Source organism: Triturus cristatus, chromosome 8 (assembly GCF_964204655.1).
Source record: "Triturus cristatus chromosome 8, aTriCri1.1, whole genome shotgun sequence".
NCBI lineage: Eukaryota > Metazoa > Chordata > Amphibia > Caudata > Salamandridae > Triturus > Triturus cristatus.
In genome coordinates, this window is record NC_140591.1 from 816525441 (window position 1) to 816540787 (window position 15347).

The window sequence follows — 15347 nt, forward strand, 5'->3', positions numbered from 1 at the left end:
TTCGTCCTCCTGGGCTATCTTAATGCATTTCTGTCACACAAGTAACGCCTTACAATGACCCTTTCCCATTTAAACTTAAAGTAAATACTTGTTTTCTTTCCTTACATCAAACACAATATTTTTTTCATTTTAAATAAACATTGGGGTGGCACACTGGTTGGATTGCCCAGTTGGGGGCCCAAGTCAATATACTTATCGCTAAGATCAAAAAAGAATCTGTACAAAAGCTTGTCATATTCTAGGTTGCATCCTACAAAAAGATGACATAAACCTCAATTCTTAGTGAAGCTGCAAAGCACATCTTTGTGAAGCTGAAGTACGCCACGTGAGCCTAATCTTTGCTTAACCTAACTGGAGAAATAATAATAATTGCTTAAACATTTCTTTGTAAGAAGTCTGTGATCAACTTACAATTTACTCTGCTTCTAAGATTCAAAAAATCAATGCAGGTATCAAGAATGCTGCGGTCCTTTATAATACCAACCCCTGTTCACCCCTATAGCCTATGCCTTTTGTAATGGTTGACACTTTTAATTCGGTTCCCTGGTCTGTATTCTGTCCCAGTCACAGCCTGCACAGGAGACTCGTATCTCGGGGCGTTCTCTCTCCAATGGTGGGACCTTTAGGAATGAAAACCATCTGCTGTCATATACCCTACAGGAAGATGCTGAAAACTTTTATTTTCTATTAATCTCCCCACTCTACTACAAATGTTAGCCAATGCCTTTTGTCAGTCTCGTTTCTAGCGCCAAAGTGCCCTTTCGGGTGAACGCTGCGCTTTATAAATGCGTTCCCATTACATTCCCTAAACCCTTAGTGCTACAAAACATGACATTCCATGTACTCCAAAGTGAAACTCTGCCGACCTGGCATTTGCTTTGAACGCCTTTTCTTGCCAACCGGCGACTGAGGACTTGAACCGCGTTATTTCGTTAACATACAGCTCATTTAAGTAACGCACACCAGCTCCCTGCTTCTGATAAAAAAAATAAACGCACGCAGCTCTGGCACGCCAGGAATGAGAGTTTCCGAAAGGAGGCTATGAACTGGGCGCTTTCCATGTCAAAATAAACCGCCAGGGCGTGCAACTGTTTCTAATTATTTTTGCTGAAAGTGGGCTGTGAAACTTGGGCTTTGGCTGCGCTCGGCGGCTGCCCCGCTCCTGCTGGCACTCTCATTACACGCAGCAGTGGGAACTCCAAAGGGGCGCGAGGGAGCGCCAAAGCCGGTTTGGGCCAGCTGTGCGTGACGGGTCGCGGAGCCGCTGCCGCGTCAGGCTGTTTGAAGGAGTTTGAAGCTTCGTTTTGGGGACCCTTTGTTGCTTGCACTTGTGGTCTGCTGGCAGCCTTTCTTCGTGTGTTCCAGGGATCTCTCTCTTTAGGCCGGGAGGATGAAGGCTGCGACGTTACTGGCGCTGCCGCTAGTCTTCCTGCTTCTCGTCTGCGTCCCGCAAAGTGTGTCCCAGCCGCCGAGGTAGGTCCTTTGAGCTGCAGTGGACGTTGTTTTTTTATGGTGCCTCTTCACTTCTCGAGTTAGTTGTGTGGGAGGCATACACTACAATGCGTATTTATAAAGCGCTCTTTAACCCGATGGCCTTTTGGCGCTGTTGACTCCAGTACTGTAACCCAACTCTGTAGTTTTCATTATCGACCCGGGGAGGATGAAAGTTGCCATAGAGGGGTTCACATATGTGTTCATGCATGGGGGTTTAAGCCCAAGTCTACTCAGTCAATGCATTAGTCCACTGAGCTCTCAAATTCTGGCTACCTTTAGAGAAACACCCTGCCTTTCTATGTACAGCAAAAGACACTCAGTTGATGGACGGGATGCAGAGCAAATCAAACATTCACCCCCAGTCAATAGATCTGGCTTAAATCCATCCTTCTTTTGCTCCCCCTGCCACCCCAGTTTAGACCCAGTCATATGCAAATCAGTCTTGACCCTGTGCCTCATGGGAACAGTCCAGACCAAGCTGCCAAGCCAGGTCCTGTCTGGACCAGAAACAAGCATCCTAGGACCGGTTTCAGGACATCACCCCTCATCAGCCTGGCTAGTTTGAATCCAGTGACACAGTGAGCCCAGGACCCACGTCTGGGCATGCCAGCCACACTTAGGGCGAGAAAACAAAAGACACACAGATGATGGATGGAATGCTGAGCAAATCAAACATTCACCCCCAGTCAACAGTTCTGGGTCAATGCATTGTTCTTTTGCTCACCATGCCACCACAGTTTATATGTACAGCGGCCACAGTTGACAACCGCCATATGAAATGAACTCATAGAAATCTGAAGGCAGGTAAGCAGCTACAGTGCTTTGCAAACTGATGAGGGCATTTACAAGCGGAGCACAGCATTTAAGACTTAATTTCAAATAACATCTTTAAAACAATGATAATACACAATCACGAACAGTCTTAAAAGAATCACTCAGCACGAGGTACAATGCTCTGGGGGCACTCTGTTTGGCTAGGTAAAGTGCCGTTTTTCACCCCCGCAACCATTCCCTAAAACAAACTGAATAGGCTACCCCTTTTGTAATATTATTTTATGGAAATATTTGGGCACATACCTAAATGCCTGACTTCAGTTTTGCATCTGGCCAAAGTTTGGACACTCGTTTTCATGACCCTGGAATGTATTCATTTATGAACGCATATTTGCAGGTGGCATGTCCGAGAGAAACGTGCTTTTGTCATGCACATGTGTATGCGTTCAGAAGCGGCGTGACGGCTGTATCCTTTCAGGAAAGATTTGTGGTCCATAGCAGGAAGAAAGAGGCCAGGAGATGGGGGGCAGGGGAGGGGGAGATTTGCACAGCTCAATGTAGCATACAAGCCTAGAAACTATGCAATCATATACGAATTCTTTGGAATTTTAAAGGGTAGAGGGCAAATCGCTCTTATTTTTAAACCTGCAGGGGCTTTCTATGGGTGGCTCTTGGGGCCCAAAACCATGCCACATTTTCTGGATAACCACCATCTATTTAATTATTCTCATTTGGAGTCATTGCAATTAAATTAATCTCGTGTGAATATCATGAAACGGGGCACCATCTTTTGCCCACTTTTCACTTGAATCTTAAAGCGGAGCACGCAAAGCAACATCTTCAAGGTATTTTCTCTAAATATATATTTCTTGTCACTCTGACCTGGGCGACTGCAGCAAACTACCTAGAGGGGCGTGCACTCCGCTTCTGCCTGTTCACTCGTCCATCCTTTTACCAAATCACCTTCTTCTGCTTTTACTGTTTGCTAGCAACAGGTATGCGGCTCTCTCAGGCCTCAGGCTTTTGGCAGTCTGCTGCTGACGTCACAAGCGACCCATTCAGAGCACTCTCTATGCAGATAATGATGTGTGGAGCCCCCACCCCCCACTTATTGGTCGAGGCTGTCTGTCCTTCCCTCTGAGGTAGCATATAGTGACCTGGAAGCCTCCAAGATGCTGCGGGGGGGGGGGGGGGGGGGGGACTTCTCTGGAGACCCGACATGCCCTTTCCATACGCCACACATTTACACGACCCCGTCATACCAATTTCAAGCGGGGTGGGGGGGCTGTTGTGTCGTCATAGGGTCTTATTGACTAGGGGTGCATGCATTTGCAACAGATCTTATCCTTCTGCTGACACTGACATGTAAAGGCTCCTAGCTGTGGGAATTTCATGTCAACAGGCCCACTTTTGCCCACTTTTCCAATAATAGGGTGGTAGCATCCTGCCAAAGTAATGTATTGTATTGTAGCCAGTTCTTCAAATAGGCAGGTACTGTCAGAGAGGAGTAACTGAACTTCTATCATTTGAAAAGGAGAGTACCTGCACGTGCCAGCAGGGGGTCAATACTTTTGATTGACGAGAACCAGCACTTCTCAGTAGCATGCAGTTACTCTGGGGTAGGGATTACCTACACTTATTTTTATATCGTCCCTTAGCCCCGATGAGCCCCCAGAGTGGTTGAGTAACAGTGGCATTGCTCACAGGTAGGAGGGTGGAGGGCGAGGGGGGCGGGTGTGAGGGGTTTCAGGGGGGGGATCACGGGGAAAGTAAATAAAAAAAAATAATAATTAAGCGTACCTTTCCGCCGGGTCCCACGTCTTCTTGGCTCCTGCTCTCCTGCCTCCGACAGGAACAGTAAGCAGGCAGCCAGGCTCCCTCCCCTAAGCCAATCACAACGCTGCAAGTAGCGTTGTGATTGGTCGGGACACCGCCCTGCTAGGAACTAATGGGGTGGCCATGTTCTCCATGCAGGCATGACTGCTTTGGGAGGCCTGAGAGGGCTGACCAAGCAGTCATTGCACACTCAGGAGTGGGCAAAACCACTCCTCCCCTGCTTGAAGAGCAGCGCAGCCCCGCCCGCCCGCAATGTGTAAAGCAAACATAAAATGGTAATAAACCATTTTATGTTTTGGCTTTTTCGTACTGCAAGAAAACAGTAGGGCGACGCTCCTCCGCCCTAGTGGAGGAGACGCCCCTGTTGAGTAATAGACTACTCCATTTGTAAGTGTGGTTGGTAGCTTGTGGGTTTATATGTTGGGTTTTGAGAGGTGCAAATGAGTGTTGCTTGTGGTTTGGAGTGGTGCTCCAGCTGTGCCTTGGTGAACTTGTGGCTTTGCTTAAACATGGAGTGAATCAGAGAGCTGTGAGAGAGATAGAGTTGTGCTTGCATACACATAAACCGTCCTTGGGCCATTTGGTAAGAATTTATACTGATGCTTGAGAAAGGTTGGTACAATCGGTTTGTAGTCTGATCTCCTTGGGAAGGGTTGGATGCCACTGATGAAGTTCAAAAGGGCGCTCGGGTCTAACGGTGGAGAGCTCTACCTACATTCGTGGTACGACAGAGAGAAGTATTGATGTGGTGCAGCAGATGTACACACACCATTACCTTCTGGGAAAAACTGTGTGTGAATTAGTCATTTGTTTGAGCATATGCATCCCTTTATCACCTCCCTGAATGCAAAGTAGTCATGGAAGATGGTCGTCCTTGAAAGAAATGAGTTCTAGAGCCTGGATGTCTTCACAGAGAAGGATGTAATCACATCACTTGTTTTTCTGAAAATAAGTGTGGTCAGGAGTGGAGCGAGTTTGGAATTGTCAGGAAGTGGCCATTTTGTCGGTTCCAAACACCCACAAAGTGGAAGATTTGAGGTGATTCACAAACATTCCCAATGGCATTCACACCCAAGTTGCTCATCGAACATTACCTGAAAATTGTTTTAGAGTAAATCAGCAGCTAGGGCCAGAAAGTGCTGCAAACATACGAGATCTTAAGGGGATGTAGGGAAAGTAGTCTAGATAGAATCATATTTATCATATGCAGAAATAAACATTGGGAGGGGCTTTGCAAATGCACATTTCTTCCAACCCTAAACTTGCAGATTGACTATCTGAAGGAGTAGGATTATTGAAAACAAGTATCCCCCTGAAAATCAGTCCTACTCTTACCCACCTTGGTTCCTATTCCCTCTAAATTTGCAGCCCCATCTTTCTCTGTATTTTACCTCCCCTCATTTTTATGTCTCGTGCCTAGCGTTGCAGTGTGTAACATTGCTCGCGCAGCGTGAGACCTCTTGTAAAGGGGTTCTGAAAGCTGCTCACACGCTCGTGCGTGTGAGCAGACTTTCGCCGCCCGCCATTGGCTTTAGCGTGTTTTTTTAAAAAAAAACGGCATGGGATTGGGCAAAGGCTGGTGCATGTCCCGCCTTTGCAAAGCCCATTCTCGTCCGTGTCTAGCATGCGCAGCAGCGCGTGTTTGCGCCGCTGCCGTGCTCCCTCCCCCCGCTCCTCTGTCGTGCGCGCGCACCACTGGTTGGAATTTGCAAGTGAGTTAAATGTATTCCCTTGAAGGCAAGAGGAACACTTTTCTCCAAGTTCATAAGCCGGGTGTGAAAGGAAGCAAGCGCGGTGTAGGGAAGAGCCGCGTCGTTTTCTGAGCAGTCGCACGCTAGCATTAAGCCTTTGCGAGCTGCAACTGTGTTTCCCCTTGGCCTCGCGAAGCGCGCATCGATGTCCCCCGGTGAAGCGTACGTGCGGAATCATTCATTTTTAATTATGTTTGCAGAATGAATTGCCATTTAAAGAGCTCTGCCTGACTAATTTCTGAAGTCCCTGCGGTATAGTGAAGTATAGAGTGCGGGTGGCTGCCCCCAGTGGAATCGCCGGGCACGCTTCCGCGATTTCCGCCATCTTTCTCGCTTGCGATTAAGAGAGCTGTGTTATTCTTCGAGCCCATCTTAGAACAGCCGGCAGCAGCTTTCATGTCTCTGTGAGTCAGCTCACAGAACTGATATCAATCGGAAGAATCCTAGCGTGTAAGGACATTTAGAGATTCGTCAGCAGTTCAGAAGGTTGGCAGGTCTAGACAAGAGTCAGTTAAATCTCTAGTTATCGCTTGACAAGTATATGTGTCTCTGTCTTGTTAGAGAGTTACCTGTCGTGAAAGAAGACTGCATGTACCACTGACCTAACCAATCACGAGAGGGTGGGAGCAGAGTACCAAGTCCTTTGCCTATTTCGTAAGAAACTTCTCAGCCACTATACACGAAGAAAACACCCAAGGGCTTATGGTTTCAGCACACAGAGGTTCCACCGTCTCCTACCAAATGTGTGCGTTTGGATTTGAGACGGGGATGTTTGCATGTTTTGTGCTTCACAATAATGCATCTCGTTTAACTGTTTTGTGATGGTAAAAATGGTCTTATGTGCCCTTTCTTGGAATCCTGTTATGGTATGGTATGTCCCAAGCAATTCTTTAGCACTGGTCTCTCGCAGGGGCATGTCCAATGTAATGAAGGGCGTAGATTAAAAACACATAAACTAAAAATCTGTTATGCATAGTGTGCCGCCCGACTTGTATTTTGCGGTTTATGTAATTGCATCCAGATATATGATACAACAAGTAACATCATACCTACAACAAGTCAGGACTATTGGCTTTGTCAATGGTTGTTAGTTGTATAAGATAAATAGGCAGCAACTATGGCTTGTATGTAATATTGAAAAAGCTTTCACTCTGGTGACACTACGACAAAGTTGCTTCTCCTGAGTTTAAAAAACAGAAGGGAAATCCAGAGAGAAGATGACTCTCTGTAAAGGATTTCCCTTCCCCTACAACCTCACCTGGCATGACGTCATGCAGTAACTTCTCCACTAGTGAGAAGTGAGCAGTGTGAGAAGCGCACATGATGTGCCTGCTGTCACTGCAGTCCGGATAAAAACAGACAGCCTGTGACATGGCACAAAACAGAGCCCGATAGAGACCCGTTTCGAGGCCCCCTTTAACAAACTGCCGGTGCTCAGCACCGGTGAGACCCGGCCCACTGGAAGCTCTGGGCATAGTCCTGTAACGCTTTTGGAATCAGGGAGCTCTTTACAGCAACAGAAAGTCAGAGACAAAGTTGTCTGTTCACATAATAATGGGTGTGTTTCATATTGTTTACAGGTGAGTCATACTGGATAGAGGATCTAAGTGGAACATATGTATGGATGTGTGTACCTAAGTGTTTTGCTGTTTGTTTCTTTCTGCTCAGGGTGTACAAAATTATGTAACTGTTTAGAAAATTTCGAGGAAATCCCTGAGAATTTATAGAATAATATTACATTTTTGTAACAAAATGTGGCTTGCCAGAATCCTGTGTGTTATTTTTAAAGGAGCTTCCTGTGTGAAAAAATCTTGCACGGCAATGGCAGGAGACTAGTTTGAACACAAAATGTCTCTTAGTGAGATACTACCGGTATCACATGAGTCTTTCTATGTAATATCCATGTCCGCTAAAAAAGTTAAGCAAAATTGCTTAATATAAAGTTTCAAAAACTTTTTGCTAATTTCGTATAACACAGAGAATTTCGCTGGTGTCATTACAGTTTTGCCCACATCTAATTACATGTCTTCAATGCTATGCTCTGTGCATTTGGTCATTGCTTATTTAAATTAACTTCTTTGGCATTGGTGGTGTGTACACTGGTGAGAGGATATAGGTGTGTTTTAGAGGTAGAATATAAGCTGTGCACATCTTTTACACAGTGGCGGCTAGTGACATTTGAAAGTGGTGAGGTGTATAGGCAGACAACCAATTTCGACTGATTGATTAGATTGACTTTGAGATACCCTGTCAGGAAGAGTGCATCCTCTGGGGTCCTCAGTGAGGGTCTTTGGGTAACAGAGGGGGTTGAGGGGAGACGAGTAGACAGATGAGTTAATCATTCATCCTGTCAGCCTCTGTAATCCTCCGGGGCACACAGGGTGGCATGGGGAGAGCCGGGTTAACCATTCGAAAACCTCATTTCCCAATTCCAAAGTAGGCAGCTCTTGTCAGTACGCCACATCCTCTCCCCCTTGACATAAATTACCTTTCATAAATAACTAAACAGTGTCCCCACGTTTAAGCAAAGAGAGGGGAGTTTATTTTTAAACAGTCTGTGTGCTGTCTCACTCTACACCGTCAGCAGAGGAGGCCTCACCTGGGTTAATAAGGGCAGAACTACATGTGGATTGCAAATATCTGTAATTTCTGCATACTATCTAGCTAAAGACAGAGAAAACTAGCAAATATTACAGATGCGGTCTCCTACACTCACACTGCTGACAATAATAGTATTATGGTTATCACGGTTATTATTATTAATCGATGCTTACACCTGAAAAGAAATGCCTAAACTGCGCGTTGTGACACTCCACAAATGAGAACGAATCACAATTGTTTTCACTGTGGGGTGGTTGTAAATGTGATTTGCAGTCTGAGTTTACGTTACGTTCATGTAAGGTGGGCACGTGAGGTCTCGCATTATTAAAGTTTGAGCTATTGGCATTGCTAAATAATGCAACACCAATAGCTCAAACTTTAATAATGCGAGACCTATTGCATTGCAAATGCTTGTTTTCTTCTAGTAATCATTGATACCTCATGCTTTACGGTTCTCCTTTGCATTGTAACTAGCTTCACACTTTATAAGTCTCACACACACACACATACACAAACACACGCACCGAAGGCGCAACTAGAGTCAAATTTCGGGGGGGGGGTGGCTAAAAATTTCGGGGGGGGGGGGCTGACTCTCCCAGCCATATGCAGAGTGGAGATGCATGGGCTCTACGAAGGGGTGAAAAACAACACAGCCTCGAAAACAAGTAAATGGTCTTTTTAAAGACCTGTGAAGTACTAGGGTGCGGCTGTGTGCCCGGGAAGCTGTCTCAGCCGGGCTGATACACACGATGGGGGGGCTGAAGCCTTTTGAGCCCAATGGGCATTGCGCGCCTGTCACACACATACACACACACACCTATATGTGTGTGTGTTGTAGATTCTCGTGCATACTTTGGGATATGCATGTAACTCCAAAAATGAGTACATCTGTGAACATCAAAGGCCTAAGACTACAATTGTGAGGTTCAGTAATCGTTTAGTGAATCAAACCCTTACTTCGTGAAATACAAGTTTTAAGACCCAAAATTATAAATCACTTCCATCTTTTACTTAAATGGTGAACTTTCTTGTCTTCATAGTCAATTTACTACTATTCATAAAAATTCCGTCCTATGTTTCGGAATGATTTAACAACATCTGACTATGGAGGCTTGCTTTTCTTCCTCAAAACACATGATTGGGAGATAGTGCCTGATGTCACATCCCATAACCAGTGGCATTTTGGTGAATCAACTTCATTAGTTTATGAGTAGGCATTACCATGGTTGTTCAGAGTGGGTGGCAGAGCATGGATTTTGGAAAGGCCGTCATTATTCATACGCTTCCCAGAAGTTTTCCTACCTAATTTATGTACCTCTTGTGCGTTGAGTGCATTGAAATGATATGTGAGTTGTCAGCTGATCATCCTCATTATTTAAAGAGATCTGGGCACAATTCACCAACATTATTTGCGTACCTAAGCTGATCTGGAACAATCATCTTTATGTGCATCAGGACTGCCCGAATCCTGCTCCAATTTAAGAAAGAGCTGAAGATTAGCCTTTGTAAAGAACACTATTTTATGATGCAGTAAAAGATTACTCCTTTCCCAGAATCCAGCAACCACTTCATTCATTTGTTGAGCGTATCTTTTTCCTTGACTATTTATAGCATTCCACTTCCTTGTTTTAGGTTTGTACTCTACAAATACCATGTACATAGATACATGTTGAACGTATGAACAACAGCTAATTTGTGAGATCGATTTACAAAATCTATATTAACAGAAGTAGGATCCATGGCTATTTATGGCCACAGATGTAACTTAGTGCTGAGGAAAATCAGTATGGAGAAGCAAGTGATAGGTGAAATGGTTCAATGAATCTAAGCCACTGTTAATGTCTTGGGGTTATATTTCAGTCAGTTTAGCAAGTTAGAAACATTGTGAAGGTAAAGTGTAATATGCACAAGGCTTTTCTGTGTGAATTTTCCTTGGTCTACTACTTTGCCTTGAAGATGTTGAGATGGCTGTCTTTTGGGATATAGGCATCTTCCTACCAATTCCGACTGCTGCCATTTTATCACTCCAAAATGAGGTGAGACAATATTCTGTGTCCCCAATAAACCCTTAAAAACTCTGAAATTGTTTGTGTCATAATAACAAGTCTGTGACATTGAAAGCCATGGATCTGACTGTAGCTCACTTTGACATTTTTAATCTTCAAGACAAGCTTCCAAGTTTATTGAAGCTGATTTATCTTGAACCTTTAGCAGACAGGGACTATTTATTACAAAGCAATAGTTTTATGCATCAATTATGCCTAAGTATTTGAGATATGTATAACTGTTGAATTTTAGTTGTTTTGTTTGTTTAAAGTGGTCTGTTTTAGGTGACATTTTCACCTAACAATAACCTCCAGTTAACCTTTGTTTTTTTCAGTGAAAAAAAAAAAAAAAAATATATATATATATCAATTCCATTCTAAGTTATTGGCCTGGAAGAGTGTGGGGCTTTTGAGTATGGAAGAGTTTAAATATTTAAAAACAGAACACCCAAAAACTCCATCTATGTACTTTATTCCTAAAGTTCATAAAAACATTCACAAGCCCCCCGGGAGACCAATAATCGCTGCCATCAATGGACCATTAGAGCACATGTCACGCTATATTGATTTTTTCCTCCAAGAACATGTGAAAGAATTGAAATCATTTGTGCAGGACACTGGGGATTTCATCAGGAAAATTGACAAGATCAGATGGCAAGAAGGATATTTTCTCCTGGCCTTGGATGTATCCTCACTATACACGTGCATCAAGAACCAGGATGGTCTAAGGGCAGTTGACTATTTTTTGGCAAATAGACCATTATACTATGCACAGCATAACAAGTTGATAATGGACATGTTGGGTTTCTGTTTAGAGAACAATTACTTTATGTTCAAACATCAAATGTTCCAGCAAATTCAAGGCGTTGCTATGGGGGCCAGTTTTTCCCCCAGCTACGCTTGTCTTTTCATGGGCTGGTGGGAGGAGCTGGTCCTCATGAAAACGTATGAGGAGACATACAAAGACAACATCGTATGCTGGTTACGCTATATAGATGACCTATTCATTATATGGCAGGGAACCCAGGATAAAGCCATTGAATTTGTCAAATCGTTAAATATTAATGATGTAAATCTACAGTTCACTTCCAACATAAGCAACACCAGTATAACCTTCCTAGATGTTCAGGTCAACATAGTGAACAATTGCATGAATACTTCACTGCATCGTAAGGAAACGGCAGGGAACACTCTGTTACATGCTTCGAGTGCACATCCTCCACACTTGATATACAGCATTCCGTATGGGGAAATGCTTCGAATTCGCAGAATATGTAGTGAGGATGGGGACTGCAACAATAAACAGCAAGAATGCAGACAGCGATTCCTTGACAGGGGTTATACAAATGCATCCATCCAGAGTGCGATTGACAAATCAAAAAGGCTCGCGAGACATGAGCTTATAAATAATGTGACAAAGAGAAAGGACAAGGGAGAGACTCTAGTTGAGCCCACTAGACTCATCCTTACATATTCCAAGCAGGAACAACAGATAAGAACCATAATAAGAAGGAATTGGCCAATAGTTCATGATGACCCTATAATTGGTACATTTTTGCCTAAACAACCTGCCATTACATACAGAAGAGCGGCCACAATGGCAAAAGCTTTAGTAAGGAAAAACCCTGAGGAAAGTAAGAAAGTGGGTTGGCTGGTGGCTAGGAAAGGTTTTTTCAAATGCTCTGTCTGTAAGGCTTGTAACTATGCTTCAAATAGAACCACTTACCAGACAGCGTTCAATGGTACGACCCGAGAAATCAAACATCACTTGACCTGTCGCACTGACTTTGCTATATATGTGTTACAGTGCTCGTGTAACTTAATGTATATAGGTAGCACCAAGTTACAAGTACACAAGCGCATATTACAGCACATTAGAGCCATTACCAACAGCGACCCAACCTACCCTGTAGCAAGGCATTTCAAGACACAACATGACAATAATTTAAAACATCTTCAGTATTATGTCATTGATACGATACCTCCACTAGACAGAGGGGGAGATCGGGAACAAAAACTTAGGCGCCTTGAAACACGCTACATTTTAGAGCTAGACACCAAGAATCCAGGAGGTCTTAATACTAGCGAGGATCTGTACACATACCTTGACTAGACATACTTTTATCAGCTGTATAAATGGCATCAGGTTCCTTTCCTTTATTTCCTAATTACTGCCAGGGATGAATAGAATTCAGTGGGATGATGGTGTGATATGCTAGGATTGGATATTTATGTGGAAGAATAATTTTAAGATTGTATATACCAACATCTAAGTACAAAAATTTCTTCTTTTAACATATTTTATATTATATGCTTGTCACACCTCACTATCACTTTTTGAACCGTAACTCTTCTTTCATCTTAAATTGTTCAATTGTCTTATGATTTGAGATCTTTTAATTAATTTATCTTTGCACAGACAATAATGATATGTTACAATGTTGGTATTTTACCTACTTTTTTAGGGGAGGTTTTTATAGATCTTATATGTGGATGTTTTAAGAATTTATTTATATTTATATTTATGTATTTATGTATTTAAAACATTTTATACCATTATTTATAAAGGTCTATTAGAGCTAGGAATGTCCAGTAATTATCTAAGCCCCCACAACATATATTTGTCAGTCCATGAGGTAAAAGTTAATATTCTAATTGAGCATACGGCATATAGGTGATTTCAGTCGGCGATATATATTTCTTTAGAACTTATAGCTCAGACATTTTGTCTGTGACACTAGATAGCATCCTTGTAGTTATTACATTTGCACATTCTGGGAGGTTATATATTAATAACCAATCCACCGCGCACACTATTTTATTACCTTTTAAGCACTTGCACTTTACGAAAATTTCAACACCGGTTCTCTTGCTAATTTCTTAAAATTTTCTTTTTTTAATATTTATTGGATACACGAGTTAATCATCTTTTTTATCACAAAGGTCCTATGCAAAACAATCAGTCAACAAACGGAAAACACAAAGGCTTTTGGCATTTAGGCCATTATTTTAACCTTTGAAGTGACATGTTGGGTATATAAATATTGAAACATTACATCAACAACAGTCATGACAATCAGGTCCTGTTATAATGAGTGGCATTTAGCGATTAAATAAGCAATTCCTGATGTCTTTCTTTTAAATTATACACTTGTAATTTTACAGTATGTTTTCTATGTTGATGGTATTGAATGTATCATGTGACCTTGCACTATCACTTTAAAAACGAATGTCTCCCGTGTTTGCGCTGTCATGTGATCAAGGCAGAGAAGCTGCCGAAACGCGTCATGGTGGAGAGTGGCTTGTGAATAAAATCTATCAAGCACCAAAAAAAAAAAAAAAAAAAAAAAAAAATGGTGGAGAGTGGCTTGTGAATAAAATCTATCAAGCACCTATTTGGGTCCTATCTCGCTTTGTTCCAGCGGAGTGGTATGGAGTTATAGAGTGAGCAGTCTATGATATATATATATATATATATATATTCACTGAAAAAACCATAGGTTTCAGGCATGTTATAGTTCGGAATTAGCATTTAAAAAACCTTAGAAATTCACTGAAAAAAACATAGGTTTCATGGTCGTTATAGTTAGCTGGACTTTTCACTCGTACAAAACCATTGAAATTCCCCCGTTATAGTTAGTTCAGCTAACTATAACTCGTGCGCCCGCAATGTTCTGCTGATGACGTCACATATTACATCACTCATGCCATGGTCAGTGACATCACTCATGACATCACTGATGACATCTCAAATGACATCACTGATGACATCATCCAGTGAATGTGTGTTTTTCTGAAAATTAAATATGTTTTATATATGTATATCTCAAGGTCGATGGAAGAATAAATGGGTATATAAGTGTCTAAATGGATGATTTCTTTTGAAAAATTGATTGTATAACTGACTGATTAAGTGTGTCTTAGTGAATACATGGCTTAGTGAGTAATGTTTAAATATGTAAATATCTTTATCAGTCTCGCACTTTGTGTATAAGTGGCTGCATGGGTTGGTGAGTAGCTACATGAGTGTCTATATAGGTTATTAGTTGGTTTTTTGAGTATCAGTATGAGTGTCTGAGTGTCTCTATGGTTCGGTGGGGGGTATTACGTAGTGTATAGATGCATGAATGAGTGACTCACTGTTTGTATGTGTTGAAGACAGCATGTGTGCAGGACTGTATGGGTGGATGAGTGTGTGTACGGGTGTGTTAGTGAGTGAGTGACTGTCTCAATAGTATCTTTATGAGTAACTACATATGTTTAAACTAGTATATGTGACTTTTGGTGTATATAAGTGAGTATATGTGAGAGTGAGAGATTGGAAGAGTTCCTGTATGAATAAGTATGTGTTTCTATAAGTGATTGTTTAAAAGACTAAGTATGTGTAAGTTTCTGTAGAAGTAAGTGTGGTGGTGTGTGTATAACTGTATATGCAAGTAAATGGATGTTTGATTCTTTATTAGCATGAGTGACTATGTGTGTGAGTAACTCTATGGATGAGTGGCGTTGTGTAACAGGATATATAGGTGTATGAGTACATATGATGAGTGAGTACATGTATGAGTGACTGTATAGGACTGTTGGTGAATGAGTGGATGTTTATGTGGATCTTAGAAATACTGAATAGGTTGTTGTAACTGGTATTGGTATGTCCATTGTTTTGAAAATGTTAGTTTCTATTTTTGAATCTGTGTATCAAAGGCTATATTAGGGTGAGAGGAGGTCTGCCACTCTATCACAAGGATGATGTCATCAGGGATGTCATCAGTGATGTCATTTGAGATGTCATCAGTGATGTCACTGACCATGTCATGAGTGATGTAATATGTGACGTCATCGGCAGTGC

The 15347-nt window shown here is 42.3% G+C and overlaps 1 protein-coding gene across 1 annotated transcript in view; it reads left to right on the forward strand.

Annotated features, from left to right (window-relative positions):
- Nucleotides 1–1170: 1170 nt before the first annotated feature.
- ITGBL1 (integrin subunit beta like 1) overlaps nucleotides 1171–15347 on the forward strand; it is a 1349590-nt gene continuing 1335413 nt past the window's right edge. The window contains exon 1 of the mRNA XM_085622268.1: nucleotides 1171–1473. Within this exon, the coding sequence (XP_085478394.1) occupies nucleotides 1391–1473 (83 nt within the window). The 5' untranslated portion in view covers nucleotides 1171–1390. The remainder of the gene's footprint in view (nucleotides 1474–15347) is intronic.